This window comes from Dama dama, chromosome 4 (assembly GCF_033118175.1).
Source record: "Dama dama isolate Ldn47 chromosome 4, ASM3311817v1, whole genome shotgun sequence".
NCBI classification, from domain to species: Eukaryota; Metazoa; Chordata; class Mammalia; order Artiodactyla; family Cervidae; genus Dama; species Dama dama.
The window spans coordinates 51,396,832-51,416,545 of NC_083684.1; the positions used below are offsets into that span (position 1 = coordinate 51,396,832).

Sequence of the window (19,714 nt, forward strand, 5' to 3'; positions counted from 1 at the left end):
ATTAGCAGGCGGACTCTTTATCACAGAGCCACCTGGGAAGCCCCCCTGGGAGCCCACACCATCCATCCAAGGTCGCAGACACAGCGTCCCTCAGGAACCCAAACATCTGCCCCCCGCCCCACCTCCAAATGTCCAAAACCAGAGTAAGACTTTGTTGTTGGTTTATTTGGAATGGGGCCTTTTCCTGCGGTTTCCACGCAGGTACTGGAAAATAACCCGAGAGGAGCCGCCTCTGCCCCAGAGATCCAAGGTCACAGGGCGGTAGCAGTCCAGAGCGGGAGCGAGCTCAGGAATCCGAGCGGGTCCTGGGTCCTGGGGTCACTTGCTGAGCAGGAGGCCAGCGCGCAGCACGCGGGGGACGCGGCGGATGGTCAACGAAACGCGGGTGCCGCGCACCAGGCGGGCTCCGGGCTGCGCCGAGGGGCAGGCGGCGGCGTTGGGAGGCAGGGAGTCTGCGTCGAGCGCGTCTACGCGGGCTGCCGCGATGCCGTGGAGGAGGCGCGTGTAGGCGGTGCCACGGAGCACCAGCAGGCTGCGCGGTTCAAGCAGCAGCGAGGTGGCCGGCCGCGGTGGGGGCCGGGGCTGCGGGGAGGGTTGAAGGTTAGCGGGTCCCCAGAAGTCGGCGGCGGGGGCAGACGAGAGATCAGCAGGTTTGGGGGTTCAGGGGGTTCAGGGGCGAGGGTCAGCGAGTCCCAGGGGCAAAGGCTGAGGTGCAAGTGTGCTCCTAAGGATCGAGGCTTTGGAATGAAAATCCCAAGGGCGACAGGGCCAGGGCCTGGAGGGGAGGGGCGCCGGGGAGGGAAGGGGGAGTGGTCGGCAGTCTTTTGGGAAGGAGTAGGAACTAGGCTGCAGATGGGGGCGTCTATGTATCTAAGGAATCTGCAAGGAGCTGGGACTGCGGGATCAGTGGTCCCAGTAAGCTAGGTGGAACTGGATGAAGACTTGGCTGAAGCCAGGAAGTGAGGGAGAAAGGAGCAGGTGTGGTCTAGGCAGATGTGGGGGGTCTCAGGATGCTTTGAGGACCCCAGCAGAGTGGGAGGGGCAGGCTCCATGTAGGATTGACAAAAGGAGCATCTGGACTTCCCTGGAGGTCCCGTGGTTAACACTGTGGTTCCACTGCAGGAGATGAAGGTTCCATTCCTGGCCAGGGAACTAAGGTCCTACATTGCAGGTGGTGTGGCCAAATAAATAGAAGTTGGTGTTTTTTTTTAAGGGAGAACCCTAAGGAGCAGCTGTGGTCAGGGTGTCCAGGGTAGTTTCTGTGAACACTGGGGCGTCAGACACACATCAGAGAAAGAGGTCAGGGAAATTGTAGTCATGAGCAACCCTCACAGAAGGAAAGGGGCTTGAGCAGCGAGTCCTGGGTTGAGGTGCCAAGGTGCCAAGGAGGTGTCCTGCATGACACATCACATTATTGGAGTGGGAGGGAGGAGGTCAGTATTGGGGTGCCTATGCAGTGGCCACTGAGAGTCAGGGTGTCTGGGAGGATGTCAGAGACACCCCTGAGGGGATGGTGTGGGGCCATCAGGGTATCAGTGTCTGTTGGAGAACTGGGGAGCCCTGCCTGCAGTACTGGAGCTCTCACTCTAAATATGCTGAGCCAGGACATCTGTAGGATGTCAGGACAGCCACTCAACAGGTGGGGGTATTGGGGTATCTGTGAAGATCATGATTTCTAGGGCACCCTGCAGGTAGATGAGTCAGGTCTCTGGGAGGCTGTGGGTGCCCTCCATGAAGGGGCAGAGGTAGATGGGTATCAGGGCTACCTCACAGGAAGGTGGAACTGGGGTCTCTTGGAGGATATGGGAGGTCGGAGTGCCCACAAGTGGCTGGGGCAGCATCTCAGGGCCCACCTGCTCTGTCGGATCATCGTCTTCTGGCTGCCGAGGCTCGTAGAGGTCCAGCACGGTGTGAGAGCCCAAACTGATAGTGCTGACGGTCGGGTAGTACAGTGGCCCGTCCTCGTGGGGCTGAGGAGTGGGTACCAGGGCTGGACGGGGCAGGAGTCCACCCCCCCCCCACCCTCTGGGGTGAAAGGGGGTCTCCCCAGCTGGGGACAGGGAGGCAAATGCTTGGTCGGGCTATGTGAACTGCTTAATAAGAGTGGACGTGGGTCAACATGATGCCCTGCCCCGTGGTGGGTCCGAGGTCTGGGGGGCGGGGTGAGAGTGTGGTTACCATGATGCCCTCCCCAGGCAGATACTGGTTTACAAGGACGTGGTTGGCTGGGAGACCCCCAAAAAGGCTGAGGTCAGACACTTTGTCCACGTAGCGCTGGAGCCATGGTGGCAGTCGCTCAGGAACCATCCCTCGGGGATGGGGGAGCCCACCTGGGGGAGCGTAATGGGGCGCTGAGGGCACCCAACCAAGGAGCCCTGGCACCAAGGAGCCCCTGTTAGGAATATCCCAGTGGTTGGTAGCACTCTGACCTCCTCAGGGACCCCTAACTCTTTGGAGATCCCCACTCCACTCTTCAAAGCTTTCCTGCTTCTCCAAAACCTAGAGATACTCCCCAAGCCATTGGGAAATTCTAATCCCTCAAGACCTCTACTGACCCCTCAGAATCCTCCTGGCCCTTGGGATCCCTTGAACCCTCAGGGATCCCCCCACCTTGGCCTCAATGTCCTGAGACTATCCAACTTGACATGCCTACCCCAGCCTACAACCCTAAATCACCTACGCTCACAGTCAGGGACACTTACCCCAGTTCTGTAACTTCCTCCCAGAGAGCTGGGTCCACTTTGGCTTTGGGGCATTGAAGACCTGGGAGATGGAAGGGGGTCAGTCCTTTTTCAAGGACCACCCTCTCTGATTCTCCCACCCAGGCCAACAAAGGGGTTTTTAACTGGGGTGGAAATGGGTCATCCCAGTGTCTGTGGGATCATTCTCTGGGACAGTGTTCCCAGGATTTTGTTGTTTGCCTTTTCCCCCTGTGGAGACCACAGGCCTCAAAGCTGACCTGTGTCTACCAGGATTGAGGAAGGGCTACACAATCAGGGTCTGAATCTACCCAGAGCTCTGGGCTGGATGGGGCTCTTTCAGCCCAGCAAACAGTCTGCACTCTACTTTTCTGATCCCTAGGCTATCTCAGGACAGTCTGAGTTCTGGAACCTCCTTGTTCCTGTTGCCTGGGGGAGAAAAGGTGCTAAACTGGGTTATTCAGTACAGTCAAGAGAGTACTTTGAAAATTCTACACGGCCAAGACCCCAGGGGTCTAGAAAGGGTTGTCTCAAAGAAGTCTAAGAAGGGACTTCCTGGATGGTTCAGTGGCTGACTCCACACTCCCAATTCAAGGAGCCTGGGTTTGATCCCTGGTCAGGGAACTATTAATATATCCCACATGCTGCAACTAAGAACCCGCATGCCGCAACAAAGTTTGAAGATCCTTAATGCCACAACGAAGACCCGGCACAGCCAAACAAATACTAAAAAATAAAAAGTTGGACTTCCTTGGTGGTCCCGTGGCTAAGAATACAACTGCCACTGCAGGGGACATGGGTTCGACCCCTGGTTTGGGAAGATCCCACATGCCGCAGGGCACCTAAACCTGTGTACACAACTACTGAGCCCACACACCCTACAGCCTGTGCTCTAAAACAAGAGAAGCCACTTCAATAAGAAACCTGTGCACCACAACAGAGGGTAGCCCCTACTCACTGCAACTAGAGAAAGCTTGTGCACAGCAAGGAAGACCCAGGGCAGCCAAAAATTAATTAATTAATTAAAAAGCATCTTTAAAAAAATAAATCTAAGAAATCTCCTTATTTCCTTCATGGTAATGGGGCTGGGATGGGTTGTCTCAGTAGGAGAGTCTGAGCCCTCAAGCTAACTCATTCCTAGGAGTAGGTTGAGACTGCACAGGGCAAGTTCAGGCTCTATAACCAGGGCTCTGGGGCTGCAAAGGGCTATCCCAGTGCATGGATTCTGAACTTTGTAAAACTCTTCTTTCTGCAAACCTTAAGAATAGAATACAGACTGTACTATCTAACACATGTGGTCTGGGCTTGGTAAACTTGTTCCCAAGGCTCTGGGTCTATACTGAGCTATCAGTGGAGGGAAGCATTTACTGTTAACATTCTAAGGCCTGAACTATCTCAGCACAGAAATCTGAACACTATAAATTCTTCATTCCCCAAATCTCAAGGGCCTGAACTGGGCTCTTTCAACCTGTGTTGTAACCTCCTTTTCCCTGTAACAGTAGTAGGATTGGGTTGTCTTAGCACAGGCAGCCTAAACTCCATAATAACCACCACCTTTCTAGGAATCAGTTTGGGAAGTTCCCTGGTGGTCTAATGGTTAGGATTCAGCACTTTTATTGCTGTGGCCTGGGTTCAGTCCCTGGTCGGGGAATGAGATCCTGCAAGATGTATAACTTGGCAAAAAAAAAAAAAAAAAATCAGTTTGGTTCCCCTAAGCTTCCTGGCAAAAGCTCTTTTGCCAGGCCCCAGCAGGTGATGAGAAAGAAATAGGGAAGGTGAGGGATGGGTGCTGGGTGGCACTCTCCTTTCTGCCAGGATCTTCACTGTGGCCTTGTGGGCTGTCACATGAGAGCTGGGGGTTGGAGAGGGATCTGGGAAGAGGAGAAAAACAGACCAGAAGGGTGTTGAGGTCACCTGTCGAAGCAAATACTCCTCCTCTTCCTTGGAGATGAAGTCAGGGATGTAGTAGATTACAGGTGGTGCCTAGGACAGAGAGATCCCCCTGAAGGTGTGGCCCTTCCAGCCGCAGTCTAGTGCTAGCACCCGTGCGCAGCCCCTTCTCTGGAGCGTAGCTCAGGATGTCCCCAGACAGGCCAGGGCCTTAAGTCAAGGGACCAATGACTATTTGGGGAATGAGGAGGTGGGGGTGAGGCTAGGGCTGGACCCTGAGGGGAAGAATGGAGAGGGAGGGGGCAGTCCCAGCCCACAAGCCCAGGAGTTAGCCTCCCTATCCACCTCCACTCTATCTCCCGCCCTCTAGTCCCCACCTTCACCCTCTGCACCCCCAGTCCTGACAACCTGCTCCACCCTGAATGGTTCCAGGGCTGGGACCCTGGCATCCTGATCCTCCATCGACAGCAACTCCAGGTACCCGGTCAGACCTGTGGGGAGGGGAGAACATGCTGAAGTAACCAAGCCTGCCGCCCTCAGACTATGATCCAGCTTTCTGCTCTTACCATGGGCCACAGCCTCAGCTCAGACCTCTAGGGAAACTCTCTTGGTTTCTAAAACCTGTCTTCAGTATCTCAAAAGCCACTCAGAGCACATCCCCCATACTTGCCCTGACACAGTGAGCACCCAGAATACTCCCCCAAACTCCATCCATCAAAGGTCCATCAAACTACACATTTGCTTTCTCAAGCTCCCACAGAGAACAGCCTCTGACTCCACCCGCCACCTTTCCCAAGAGCTCCACCACATATCCCCCAAAGCTACACACCAGAGTCCCTTTAAACACCTTGATTTGAGACCTTATCCTAAAAACTGCCATGCCCTGACTACGCACAGCACAGCACAGCATGCATGCCTAAAAACTGCAATCCTGGCTCTCTAACGGTGTTCAAGGTCTTCATAGATCCTCCTCCTTCCTCAAGCCCTTTCAGACGCTCCATTCTGAGCACCCTTGTGCCCCCAATCTAAGCCTCCTCAGACATACCCATTTTCAGTCTCCTCGGATCCCCCTATTCTAGACTCCCTTCAGATTTCTCTTCCGGAGCGCCCCTTCACTCCAGCACCCTTGGACCTGTGATCCTGAGTCTGACTCCTTTCACCCCCGAACCCTCTGGATCCCCCGACTCTGTCTTCTAGAACCCCACATTCTGAGCTTCTTCAGACTCCCATATGCGCTTCCCTGGGTCCCCACTCTTAGCTCTCTTGGACCGCCATCTCCACCCTCGGCCACCCCGCAAACTGACCGTCCACCAGTGACCCCTCCAACATCCAAATTCAACATCCCAATTCCTTTCCCAGCTACTTCCGCCCCCATGTCTGACGCAGGCATCCTCAGACCAATGGGAATTCTCAATGGCTCTAAAGCTCCGCCTTCCACCCAATAGGCGCTCTCACAGAGTGTCGCCCCGCCCCCTCACTCTCGTTCGGTGATAGGCTATGCCTCCTGGCCTTTGAGCCACTGGACCCTTCAGAGACCGAGCTTCGTCTGGACCGACCAATCAGAGCTTCAGAACGGAACCCGTCCACACTGCGAAGCGAGCCCATAGTGGAGGGGTAGCCTTGGCGGCCCACAGGGAAAACGCGAGTGCTGGAAAGACACCCCCGCAGGTTAGGCCATCCTATATACGAGCCGTAGGGAGACGAGATTGAGGGAAGGACTTCTCTGCCATGCTTCCCCAGTAAGGGTATAGAGGCACGGCCGTTAACTCCCTAAACACCGACCGCACACAGAAAGCCATAGAAACGTCTTTATTGAAGGGGATAGGGGTCATGCTGAGTTTGGGGACATGCAGTGAAGGGGCAGTCGTGAGCTGTTCTTGGTTTTCAGGGCCCCAGGTCTGCCCTGGACACCCTGGGCCTTCAGGGTCTCCGTCGGCTTTTGCTGGTCTGTCCAGGGTGCTCTGAGGTCCTCCAGGGCCAGTAACTTAGATTTGGCGTTTTGGACCTGTGATCAGAAGGTAGATTGAAATGGGGGCTCCAGGATTTGGGATCCCCTCAAGGCCTCGATGCTCCTCGTCTATTAGAGAGGGAAGCTTGAGGATTTGGGGTTCCCTTGGGACTGGGGCTCTTGGAATTTGGGTTTCTTGAGATCCATGGACTCGGGGCATTGAAGTCCTCTGGTTTCCAGGGATGAGAATTTCTGTTTGGGGTCTCCTGGTGCCTAGGATGCATATCCTGACTACAGTCTCCTCCATCTCAGGCATAGGGACTTCCATGGTTGAAGGTTTCCTGGGGGCTTGGAATCGGATTTTTTAAATTTGGGATTCCCTGGGGATTTGGGGTTCCATGATTTGGGGGTCCTGGGAGTTAGGGTTTGGGGCTCTCCTAGGGGCTGTCGGAATTAGGGGCAGAGGGAAGTTTGGGACATGTACTCTGGGGGTTGGGATCCTGAGTCCCAGAATGGGGCCTCCAAATTTTGGGGTCCCCCAAAGGGGGAAATCATTACTTAAAAAATAGAGAATTTTCTGGGAGCCTGGCCAGCACAGGTGCTGTGGGCCACATGGGGTGGGCTTCATACAAGGCACTGGGGGTTTCTTGAGGGTGCAGAGGATAGGAAGACTTGGGGGTCCTGTAATTAGCACTTCCAGGACTGTTTTGGCATCTGTAAATTGGGGGTGACAGTGGGCTGGTTAATGTGGGTCTCTTCTTGAGGGGTAAGAGTAGAGGCTTTTGTTAATGGAGGGAGTCTCTGATTGCAGTCTAAGGGTTTTGGGGTGACCATGGGAGTCACAACATCTTGACAGGATTGATATTAAATGTGGGTCTGTTATTCTTCTCTGGAGATGTTTCTTTCAAGGGGGTTTGATGCTGGGAGGGTCTTTGTTAATAGGGAATGGTTTTGCTCCAGTGACTAGTGACTCAGGAATGTTCTACTGTGGAGCATTATGTAGAGAAAGTCACCATTATTTGGGGTGAGATGGAAATCTGTTAATTGGGGGGGTCTGATTTGAGGGGTGGGACTAGCCTGAAGGTACTACACTCAGGGAATCTCTTTCTGGGTAACATAGGGTCTGTATTTGGGGGGTCATCATGGGGGAATCTGTTAATAGGGCCTCAGTGATCGAGGGCTGGCTAATGGGGGTCTCTATTCTGGATTTGTTACTGGGAATCTCTATCTCAGGGTGACTCGGGGGCTCCTTGTGTCAGGAGATGCTAGAGGGGGCTGTGTGTCTCTGTCGGATGTCCAGAGCCTCTAAGACTGCATCTCCGCCCTCAGCATCCAAGGAAACCAGCAGCAGAAGAGCAACCTGGGGAAAAGAACTGTGTCACACCCCAGTGCAGGGTGCGGGAGCATCTGGACCCATCCCCACCCAGCTCCTCCCCAAGGGTCTGGGATTTGGCCTTTCTGGGTTCTGCCTCCACCTCTCTGGCTCTCTCAGGCTCCTCTGGAGCAGAGGGTGTTCTGTCTCCCTTGTTTTTGTTCAGTCGCTAGTTGTGTCTGACTCTTTGCAACCCCATGGACTGTAGCCCACTCCTCTGTCCATGGGATTTCCCAGGCAAGAATATTGGAGTGCATTGCTATTTCTTTCTCCAGCGGATCTCTCTGACCCAGGCATTGAACCCCTGTCTCTTGCTTGGCAGGCAGATTCTTTACCACTGAGCCACCAGGGACGGTCTTACCTGCCTCTTAAAAATTGAATTCACCAGAATTCATGGTGGGGCCTCACTCTCTAAAGACTGTTTCCGGGTAAGCTAACTTAAGTCCTAAGTTTTCCTAACCTCTATTTCCAGCCCCAACCAGAACTCCAGACCCCTCTGTCCAGTGGCCTGGTGGATGCCTTTCCCTGAATTATCCCACAGGAGAGGGGACCAAGGGTTGCTACGCACCTGGAGATGGAGTTCTCTGATGCGATGTCCTTTGGGGTCCGGACTGTTGTGAAAGTGCGTTTGGGCTGCGTCACTGAAGAGAAGGGCAAGGTCTCAGGTGATGGGATGACAGACCCACCTCTGTCCTCGATATCCACCCAGTCTCTTTGTCATTAATATTTATCTACATCCCCAATATCCTACACTCCCAACAGCCATCTGGACTCTCTTGTCAATAATATTCCCTCTGTCCTCTGAGACCTACCCATGTCCCCAGTGCCTGCTCAGAGCCTTGTTAACATCCTCTTCTCCATAACACCCACCCTTTTGGGGGTCTGAATCATCATTTTCCTGGATCCCCAATTAAATACTGGAGATTCTGTCACCAGCATATACCTAAGGACCCATGACCTTACTGCCTACCCCCAAACCACATTCCTCCTCACACCCAGCCCGCAACTCACTTGTCACTTGATGCACTTTTTTGGCTCCGACATTGTCCCCAGGAGGGTCAGTGGATCCACCAATCCTAGGGAGACATGAGAAGTGGGAGGAGTCAGAGCCACAAGAGGCCAGGGTCTGGCAGGAGCTGAGCCGCAGGAGGCCTACGAGGAAAGCGCTAGGGTATGGGGGGGTGGGTGTCCACTCTATCCTCCTGGTCCAAAAGGAGGAGACATCTAAGGCAGGTATCAGGGCTCTGGGTATTACCCTGGGTGATGATCAGAGTCTGGGGCTCACCTCTGAATTCGAGATGCTGGTGCAAAGACACCATGCTTCGGTGGGCAGGTGAAGTACCGGACACCGAAGACAGAGCCGTCGTGCTTGCCAGTGGGCTGGTCTAGCTCGATGCCATACCAGTACCCTGCAACAGGAGGGTGTCAGGATGCCTTGAGGCCCTGTCTGCCCCCCAGCCCAGACAGTGATCCTCACCTGGGGCGAAGTCTGTCTTCCCATAGAAGCGCACAATCCCTTGCTTCTGGCCAGCGACGAGGACTTGGTCTCCAACCTCAGCCTTGGCTCCTTCGCGTTGCTGCAGGCTGCCCAGAGACGGGGATGATGAGGGCTTCTTCTTACCTGGGGGTGGAGGGGAACAAGGGGTGAGGGTGAGACCTCCAGACACCAGCCCAGGGGATGCCGTGCCACCCGGAAAGCCACAAGGTAGGAACTCTGTCCGGGCTCAAATGAGATGAACTGCAGAGCCTTTCTCTGAAATAGGAGTGGGGGGTTGGGGGGCTTGAAAGAAGACAACCCCAGTTGTCAGAGAACTGGGGTTGAGAGCTTTAGGCGTGAGAGAGAAAAGTGAGTCAAGAACCTAGAGAACCCCAAAACTCTTTCTGAAAGTTAAGGATACTGAGGCCAAAGGAAAATCTGAGTGTCAAAAGTCAGAAATTATCCTTTTAAAATGAAGGTGGGGGGGGGGGAACTTCCCTGGTGGTACAGTGGCTAAAACTCCACACTCCCAATGCAGGGGGCCCACATTTAATCCCTGGTCAGGGAACTAGATTCTGCATGCCATAACTAAAGATCCCGCATGCTACAAGAAAGACAGACGATCCCATGTGCTACAACTAACACCCAGCACAGCAAATAAATAAGCAAATAAAGATTTTTAAAATAAAAATATGAAGAGGGGAAAATAAATAAAATGAAGGAGGGAGTTGGGTCTGAGGATAAATCAAGTCACTAAAGCCAGGAACCCCACAGAGTCTTCCCTAAAACTGGGAGAAAGCCTTTGGGTCTAAGGGGAAGCTAAGTCACAGGGGGCAGGGGATACATACAGGTCCTTCCAAGAACTGGGTGGGACCAGTACTGAATCAAAGGAGAAACTCAGGTACAAAAGTCAGGGACTCAGAGTTTGTCCTCTAAAATGGGAGTTTGGGCCTGAGGAAAAACTGAGTCACAGAAGCTGGGCTACCCACAGAATATCCTCAAGACTGGCTCCTGTCACCCCACGGGCTCCACCTGACCTTTGTGTTCCCTGCGGCCCTTGCCAGTGACACGGGAGAAGTCCATTCGGGGAGTCCGAGGTGTGGAGGTGACGGATGAAGGAGGTGCGTCCACTGCCTTGGAGATCTTGGACACAGAGGCAAAAAGACCTGGGGGGACAGAGCCTGGGCTGGGAGTTGTCCAAGCCTCTGCCCCCTGCCCCATCATCACCCCTGACCCCACCAGTCAGCAGCATCACTACTGAATGGACCCCAGTGGGACTGACCCTGCTTGGGAGGGCAGATGAAGTACCGGACGCCCCCAACACTGCCGTCATTCTTGCCCTCGGGTTCATCCAGCTCCACGCCCACCCACTGGCCACTGGCGAATTCCGTGGTCCCGCAGAACCGCAGCGTGCCCGTCTGGAGAAAACAAGGGAGGATATGTCTTGGGTGGGCCTTGGGAGGCCATGATAAGATCACTGGCACGGGGAATTCCCTGGTGGTCCAGTGGTTAAGAGTCAGCACTTCCACTGCTGAGGGCTCAGTGAACTCCAGGGCTCCAGTTCCTGGAGATCTTGCAAGCTGCACAGAGTGGCCAAAAAAAAAAAAAAAAAATCACTGGCACACAAGCAGCATGGTGGAGTGTATGAGGGAGCCCCAGGCTCAAATCTCAGCATCTCAGCTTGGACATCACCATTCGCTGGCTATGTGACTTAACTATACTGTGCCTCAGTGTCCTCATCTGCGAAATGGGAGCAGAAATTGCACCCACCTTACAGGATTGTTACAGAGCTGCCCTGTCCAATGTACTAAATAGCCACTAGCCACATAATGACAACTTAACTGAAATCAGGACCTCCCCCATGGTCCAGTGGTTAAGATTCCATGCTTCCACTGTAAGGGCTATGGGTTTGATCCCTGGTCAGGAAAGTTCCACATTCTGAGTAAAGTGACCAAAAAAAAAACAAAAAAAAAAACTAAAAATATTTCCCCAATTGCAGTAGCCACATTCCAAGTTCTTAAAACCACATGTGGCTTGTGGCTACTTCACTGGACTATAAATACACAGAACATTTTCAATCTCACAAAGTCTATTGGACATGAGTGCTACAGAGACAGAAAAGCCCCCAGTACAGGGCTTGGTGCTGAGTAAGGGATCAGTAAGTGTTGACTATTAGTATACCGTCACTTTCATAAAGGGACTGCATGGGCCTCAGTGTCACCTGTAAAATGAGGATAACAGTCCACCTCAGAGGCTAGTTATCAGGTGGAAACATTTTTAATATATGTGACATTGCTTAGCTGCAGTGAATGTAGTTATTGTATCATTTGTGTGAGGTTCCTTCACTGCTCTAAGCCTCAGTTCCTTGTCTATAAAATGGGCTAAATAATAGTGCCTCCTTTGGAGAGCTGGTGTGGGGATCAGAACAGTGGCTGGCACACAAAGAGCACTTGGTGTACACCAAGCCCTGTTCTAAGGGCTTTACTCATTTTAACTAATTTAAACCTGGAAAAGAATCTAAAAGAGAATGGATATGTGTGTATGTGTAACTGATTCACTTTGCTGTACAATGAAGCAAACTAACACAATATTGTAAACTACAAATTCATTTTTAAAATAAACCTCATACAACCCCTTGAAATGGGTATTATTAGTTTCATTTTACAGATGAAGAAACTGATGCCCAGAGAGGTGAGATCACTGGCCCCACAGCTGGCAAGGGGCAAAGCTGAGATGTGCTTGAGCAAATCCTAAGCCTGATTTTGTAACCACTGTGCTCTGCTGCTTCTCTCCAGGCAGAGACTGTTATTACATGTCTCCAGACAAAGGTTTCACCACCCTGGATTTCTTACAGTCTTCTATGTTGTAAAATGGAGAGGCAACCCCTCCTGCTTTCAAAACTGGCACATTGATTTCATTAGATCATGTATAAGAACTTTCCAAAGGGGGCTGATGCATGCAAAACTTTTGATTAGGAAACAAAGTGTGACTTTATGGCTTCTCACTGTACAAAAGAACAAAATTCAAAGTCACTTCAGTGGCCTGCAGCTCTAGTGTGATCCAGCCCCTGCTAACCTTGCCACTTCACTCTGCCTAGGTAACTCCCCTCCATGCACACTCCTCTGAGCCTTTGTACCTGTGGTTTCCTTTGTCTTGTATTTTTGCAAGGTGAGCTCCTTCCCATCTCAGCCTATATATCACCTCCTCAGAGACGCCTTCTCAGAAGACCCTAGCTAAAACCACCTCTGCCCTTGGCCAGGGTTAATTTATTAAATGTTTTCAAAGCCCTTGCTACTGGAAATTATCTTAACTGTGAGTTGACTTTATTGACTGGCTCTTATTCAATAGAAATGGAGTTCTATGAGAGCAAGGCTGGGGCTGACACAGGTCTTTACCCCCAAGGACAGGCTGGGTCCAGCATGGAGTCTGAGGAACATCAGGTAAATGAATTCAATTTGGAATGCCTGGATGAATGAAGATGTTCTCTGTCCTCTGGGACTTTATCCCTGCTCCCTCTCCCTAAGACCCCCCTTTCTCCTTTGCTTCTCCTGGCTCACTCCTCCACATCTTCAAGTGGGTGCAGTCCCCATCATACCCTGATCACTCTGACCAGTACTTTTTTCCCAAGCAAAGGAGTGATCACTCTGGGAACACAGGTGGCCCCTGAATGGGGACCACAAGGCCCAGGGGGACCCAAATGGGGCCGACCTATGCTGATCACTCTGCCTGTGCTTCCTCATGAGAGCCACAACTGCTCTGGGCTGTCACTGTCAGGAGATGGAACTGTTGTCCCCCTTGGACTAAGAGCTCAGCCCAGGGTGGGGCAAAGTGGAGGCACTAGCAGAACAACTGTTGGATGAAATAAACACTGTGTGCATGCCTGGGAGGGTGGACAGACAAGAGGGGGCGAGTCTGGACTCTGCCCAAGGCCCCAGCTTTGAGCACTGAGTCCTGCCCTCCCATCCCTGCTCCAGTTCCTGACCTTCTGGCCATCCAGTAGCACGCGGTCTCCCAGGCGCAGGCCCAGTGCGCTGAGCATGAGATTGCCTGGGACGTTGTCATAGTTGGGTAGTGTGACCTTGGGGAGGGCGCAGGAGAGCGGCACTGCCTCCTCCAGCAGCGTCCTCAGCTCCTTGGCCACCAGTGCCGCCTCTGCCTTGTCCAGGGACATGTCCATGGGGTCTGGGACCACCTCTGCTGGCACTTGTCCCTTTCGGTTCTGTGGACCAACAGGAAAAGAGGGGGAGAAAACTCAGTGGCAGTAGGCTGCCCTCCCACTGAGGCCACACCTCCAGAGACCCTGGGTCAGGTGAAGCAGAGATGGGAGTAAGGTCATGCCCTGGGCCAACATGGCAACAGGAAGGGATGGGGCATTAAGGTTCTGGCCACAGTCCCCAGGGAAGTCCATCCCTGAGACCTCAGCCTGGGGATGTCAAGTATAGAGCCAATGGGGAATGAAGGTCCCACTTCAGTGCTGTAGGTCAAGCCCAGAAATGGGGTCATGGAAGGACAAACACAGAAAATGGGCTGCTGTGGTACCAGGTCAAGGGTCCAACTGGGCCAATGGGGAATGAGAGCTTCAAGAGAGACAAGTGGTCCTGCCCCCCTCCCATCCTTTGTAGAGGCCTGCTGGCTGGAAAGGGATTGGGAAGGAAGGAAAAGGAAAGTAACAGGACTGGGCCAGGGTGGCAGTACCCGAAGCGCCGGGTTGGCACCGTGTTCCAGCAAACACTTGGCCGCGCCCAGGCACAGGTTGGAGGCAGCGATGTGCAGGGCTGAGCCGTGGTTGAAGTCACTGCACGTGGAGTTCACCACTGGGAAGTGGGTAAGAGGAGGGCTCCGGGTGAGCGCCCTCGGCACCGCCTTCCAGTCTCTGGAAGTCCATCTCTCCATCTCTCTCTTAACCCGCAGGCTTCTGTGCCTCCCGCAGCCTCGGACAGAGCCCCGCTCCTCCTCGGCCACACCCTTCCCGACTAGCTCCTGCCAGGTCCCAGCGGCGTTAAGGACCACTGAGCCCCATATCCCGCACCTCCCGCCTCCCATCCTGCCCTCCCAAGCCAGGCCCATTAATCGTCTTCCCACCCTTCTTCACTACCTACACCTGAGCACCCTCCTCCTGCTTCCAGACCTCCTTCCTCGCCTGGGTCCTACCCGCTCCCAGCCCGGCCCCTCCTCCTCACCTCGGGGCCGCGCACCCTTCAGCAGCACGCGCACGAGATCGGGCACGTCGAAATAGGCGGCGTAGTGAAGCGCGTTCATGTTAGTCCAGCGGCTACGCAGGGTCACGTCTGCGCCCAGAGCCAGCAACTGCTGCGAGAGGCGCACCGCCGCCGCGGGGTCCCCTGCGCAACAGCCCAAGTCAGCTCGGGTCCCCTCCTCCAGAGAGTAGGGCCAGGGCCATGGGGCAGGCCCTGGGCCTCAGGGACTGCACTTTGGGATCCTAGGCTGTGGGCTCAGGATGGAGGTCGGAGGGCTGGAGTTCTGAGAGTGTCGGGCGTGGGAGCCTAGGTTTGGGGGTTCATGGTTGGGGGCTAGGACCCTCACCGACTCCGTGGGCCCCAGCCTTGCACGCATAATGGAGCAGTGTCATGTCGGTCAGCCCATCGCGATCATTCACATGGCAGCCTCGCCGCAGAATCTGAGAGTACCGGGGACCAGGGAGGGTTACCCAAACATGTGAGAGACCCCTTCCTCTCCTCCCTCACTTCACCAGTGTCCTTACCTCATTGCCAATGACGTCGATCTTGTGTTGGACTTGGGGCACCCATTGACGCACGATGGCGAACAGTTCGGGGATGGTGGTCTGGGGGTCAAACAGAATCTCCTGGCAGGCAGGGTCGTTGGGGTCGAAGAAGGTGAAGGCTGGGGTGGTGAGAGGTCCAAGGTCACCCCCAGGCAACCTGACCCCTCCTCCTTCCACCCTGAGATAGAGGAGCTCTAGGTCTTTGTCTTTAAGACCTTCTAAGGCAGGGTCTCACACTGGTGGCCTGTGGGCCCTGGGCATTTTCTGCGTGGCCAGCATGAGGTTTCAAAATGAAAAGATTTCACATAAAAATTAGGATGTCCTCTGTGTTTTGAAAAATTAAAGATCAGGCAATTCGTGTGTAACAGCCAACTCTACCTCATGAAACAAGAGTGTGACAAGGAGTCTGCATGCCCAAGGGGATTGCTACTGTTCTGCCCCATGGTTCCCTGTCAGTCTGGGCACTATTAGGCCGAATCTCCAGAGTAAAGAAAAAAATTTTTAATATTGATTTATTTATTTGGCTGCACCGGGTCTTCGCTGCGGCATGTGGGATCTTTGTTGTAGCAGGCAGTGTCTAGATCTAGTTCCCTGACCAAGGATCGAACCCAGGCACCCAGCATTGGGAGCATAAAGTCTTAATCACTGGATGACAAGGGAAGTCCCAGAGTAAAGAAAACTTAAAAGCCAGAAATCAGTTTTTAAGAAAAATCTCCCCAATTTTTCAGCTACGGTGCAGTCCACATAAAATGTATCCACGGGCAGGATCCAACCTGTGGCCAGCCAGGGAGAAACCCAGAGGAACTTCCATCTCGCTGCTTTAGACTCTGAGGATTGCCCGCTAGTAACGTTCAGCACCCAGCACAGGGCTGGCGCGTGGTGGGAACTCAGTGCCTGTTGAATGGATGAGCAGATGAATGACCAGCTGATACAGAGCCCCGGGGAGTACCGTATAGTCTCCAGCAGGCAGCCTGTATGCTCCTTTAAAACCCCAGCCCTTCTTGGCTGAGATCCCTGCCCTGGCTCCCATCACACTCACTCTGGCCCACAGGCCCTGCACCACCTGGCCTTGTCTGTTCTTTGCTCTCTCCCCCTCACTCGTTCCCCTCCAGTCACACTGGCCTCCTTCCGCCCTTTCAATTTGCCAGGCAAATTGCTGTCTCAGGACTTTGTGCTTGCTGTTTTTCTGGCCAGGGCCAGTCTTCCCTCAGATCTTTTTAAGGCTCCAGAGAGGCCTCCCCAGACCGTCCTGGCTAAGTGAGCACCTCTGCCCTTCTCCATCTCTTGCCCCACCCCCCCTTTTTTTTTTAATTTGGCTGCAAGGCAGGGCAGGTGGGATCTTAGTTCCCCAACCAGGGGTCGAAACCACACCCCCTTCATTGGAAGCATGGAGTCTTAACCATTGAGCTGCCAGGGAAGTCCCTCTTGCCTTTTGAATACCACTACTTGGGTACTTCCCCAGCCATCTGCTGGTTAAGACTGCAGAGACCCAAGTTCAATCCCTGGTCAAGGAACTAAGATCCTGCATGCCTCATGATGTGGCAAAAAAAACCAAAAACCACCCACTACTTGTTTATTCCTCCCTCCCTCCTCTTTTCCTCTTTCTCTTCTTCCCTCTTTTTCTTCTCTCTCTCTTTCTCACTTGTCCCCCTCACTAGGACATTTCTATTCTCCCTTATCCCCAAGGCTCTGGCATCCAGGAGATGCTCAGTCTCCGCTGAATTAATGTACACATTTAATAAACACATACATGAGTTTCTCTTGGAGTCCACCTTAGCCCTCTCTCTGGCCTCAAACACATTTTCAGATTCCTTCCCTTCTGTGACCAAACCCTCCTTGTTTTATAAGCAACAGGGTTCCTGGGGGTGGGGAACAGACACCCTAGGCTCTTTGACATCCCAGCAGGCCACAGGCCACAGCCACATTTCCAAAGGAAATTTTCCAGTTTTCCAGGATGGATACCCCACCCTGGACACCCAGACAATGTTATTTTTCCATCAGACTGAGGGCAACCTGTAGCCTCTCTGATCCCCCTCTAGTGAGTGACACAGAGGCCATCCCACTTGCCCTATCCTGCTGGTGCCTACTCTCTGAACTTGGAACCTAGCTGAACATACAGCTACTGAGGATTCCCAGCCAACATCCAAAAGCCTCCTATACCCACTTCTGGCTGAGCTCCACTCTGTCTATGCAGTAACCAGAGGGAGCTTTTAAAAATATAAATCAGACCTGCCACTCCCCTGCTTTTAAATACACATGCCCCCTCCCCCAACTGCTCTCCCCGCCATCACATTTAGAATATACCCGAAATCCTCACAGTAGCCTTGAAGGCCCTTCCCAGATCTAGCCCTTGCCAACCTCTCACTTCAACTCTGATCTAACTGCAGCATCATGATTTTCTTTTTGTTCCAAGCTCAGTCCTGCCTCAGGGCTTTTGCAACTTGCTGGTTACAGCCTGGAACTCTCTTTTTCCAGCTCTCCTATGGTTGATTCCTCCTCTTGCTCAGTTGTTGTTTAGTCACTAAGTCGTGTCCCAACTCTTTGTGACCCTGTGGACTGTAGCCCACCAGGCTCCTCTGTCCATGGGGTTTCCCAGGCAAGAATCCTGGGGTGAGTGAGTGAGTGAGAGTCGCTCAGTCGTGTCTGAGTCTTTGCGACCCCAGGGACTGGAGCCCACCAGGCTCCTCTGTCCATGGAATTCTCCAGGTAAGAATACTGGAGTCGGCTGCCATTTCCTTCTCCAGGAGATCTCCCTGACCCAGGGATTGAACCCACATCTCCTAATTGGCAGGTGGATTCTTTACCACTGAGCCACCAGGGAAGCCCCCCTCATGCTCAGGGTTTCCACCTAAATGCTTTCTCGTCAGAAAGACCCATCCTGACTGCTCTATCTCAAGGTGCTGCCCCCTAGCCATTCTCTATTATTACATCTCCATCTTTTATTTCTTTCACAGCATTCACTCCAATCTGAACTTATCCGATTTTTTTTCCTGACCATGCCTCATGGCATGTGAGAGTTACCAGACCGGGGATCGAACTCATCCCCTCTGAAGTAGAAGTGCCAAGTCCTAACCACTGGACCCCCAGGGAAGCCCCTGAACTTTTCTGATTTGTATATCTGTTACTTGTTTAGTCTTGCCTTCTCTCCTGAGAGCGGAGATCATGCCTGGACTGCTCACCGTTAAATCTTCACCTCCCAGCACGAGGCTTGTCACCGAGTATAGTACTGCTGGTGAATGAGTAGACACTTTCTATTTCTCTAAGAGGCCACCTCCCTCTCAGCTCCACAGCTTCCTACCTCAGGACCTTCACTCCTGTGGTCACCTCTCCTGGGAGCCCCTTCCCCTTGTTAACCCTCAATCCATCCTTGGGTCTCCCTTGAATGTTATTTCTTCAGGAAAACTGTATCTTAAAAGGCTCTTGCAGATTCCTCTTCTTGGCAAACACAATTCTCATCATGTCTTTAATTATGTACTTGTATTTTTGTACTTATCTGTGTGCCCATTATTGAGGCCTGTGAATTTTCTTAGGCAAAGACTAGATCTGTCTGCCCCCACCTCCTAGGTCCATAGCAGGCTTTCCAAACATGCTTGTTGAATGACTAAAGGACTGAATGATGTGTCATGAATCAAATATTAGGATTATCCCAATTCCATTCTTCAGTGAGTGAATGAATGAATGAATGAAGGGGGGCGGGGATGCAAGGGCCATGACTTCTCCAGACCACCTTCAAATCCTCGGGAGTCCTCCCACCATCTCCATCAGCGGAGTTTTCAGCCAGACCTCCCTGGCCACCCAAGGCTCCAGGCCATATTGCAGGATGGGGAGGGGGATTACCGTAGTCCTTGGGGAGGGGAGCTGGTGCCGAGGGGTGCACAACAGGCTTCTGCCGGCGCTCCTGGGTGGGGCTGGGGGGCTCTGGGACAGGCTCATCCTCCTCCTCCTCTTCTTCTTCCTCCGCCCTGAGCGGCGGGGCCATGGGGGCAGGATCTGTCTTAGTCATGGTCCTCGGTGGCCCTCGGGGGGCAGGTACAGAGTTGGGGGTGGGCTTCAGGCAAATCCTGGGGACAGAGGTAAACTAGAGAGGGTGCTCCACAGTCTCCAGAATCTGAGCCCCCCCAAACGCTCCCAGGGCTCCGGATGGCTCTCACGCCCCCAGCACTGGATTTTGGGCAACCATAGAGATGTCAGTCACCCATCAGAGGACCCTGGTTTGTGGGCCTGCGGTCTACCATTTCCCCCAGGCCAGTCCCCCATTCTTCTCCTCCCGCGTCAGGCCCCTCAGTCTAGGCCGCCCCCTCCCCGGGTTTGTTTATCTCAGGATGCAGGATGCTTTTTCCCTCCCCTTCTCCGCGGGCCTCCCCTCTACCCGTCTTACCTCGAGTGGATGGGGCTGAAGACCAAAGCTGAAACCGGGGAAACTGGAGTAATGGGGTGTCAGTGTCTGGAGAAGTGATGGGGGAGAAGGAGACAGAGAGAGGGGGATGAGGCCCAGACGCCGACGGGGGGGGGGGGGGGGGGGGGATGGGGGTGGAGAGGGAGGGGCGCTGACGGCGCATGCGCCGTGTCACCCCCAACCAGGCGC

General features: G+C 53.4%; 2 protein-coding genes across 4 annotated transcripts; both read right to left on the reverse strand.

Annotated features, from left to right (window-relative positions):
• Window positions 1-144: 144 nt before the first annotated feature.
• Window positions 145-5,967, reverse strand: ALKBH6 (alkB homolog 6). Of its 3 annotated transcripts, none has more exons than XM_061139089.1 (7): window positions 5,894-5,967; window positions 4,998-5,080; window positions 4,614-4,682; window positions 2,703-2,763; window positions 2,179-2,330; window positions 1,854-1,970; window positions 145-582 (listed from the first exon to the last, which is right to left on the reverse strand). In XM_061139089.1, the coding sequence occupies exons 1-7, from the start codon at window positions 5,916-5,918 to the stop codon at window positions 319-321; spliced, it is 771 nt and encodes a 256-aa protein (XP_060995072.1). In that variant the 5' UTR covers window positions 5,919-5,967; the 3' UTR covers window positions 145-318. The 3 variants fall into 3 exon arrangements, with proteins under 3 accessions (XP_060995072.1, XP_060995073.1, XP_060995074.1); XM_061139090.1 differs by having other exon boundaries at window positions 326-582; window positions 1,854-1,990; XM_061139091.1 differs by lacking the exons at window positions 145-582; window positions 5,894-5,967 and having other exon boundaries at window positions 1,867-1,932; window positions 4,998-5,060.
• Window positions 5,968-6,383: 416 nt separating this feature from the next.
• On the reverse strand, window positions 6,384-19,635 carry CLIP3 (CAP-Gly domain containing linker protein 3). The gene is made up of 14 exons (XM_061139092.1): window positions 19,508-19,635; window positions 18,967-19,190; window positions 15,109-15,248; window positions 14,931-15,024; window positions 14,567-14,728; window positions 14,082-14,200; window positions 13,369-13,605; window positions 10,669-10,804; window positions 10,424-10,552; window positions 9,387-9,530; window positions 9,195-9,318; window positions 8,921-8,985; window positions 8,478-8,550; window positions 6,384-7,897 (listed from the first exon to the last, which is right to left on the reverse strand). Exons 2-14 carry the CDS (start codon window positions 19,130-19,132, stop codon window positions 7,843-7,845), a joined length of 1,644 nt encoding a protein of 547 aa, XP_060995075.1. The 5' UTR covers window positions 19,133-19,190; window positions 19,508-19,635; the 3' UTR covers window positions 6,384-7,842.
• Between the last annotated feature and the right edge of the window lie 79 nt (window positions 19,636-19,714).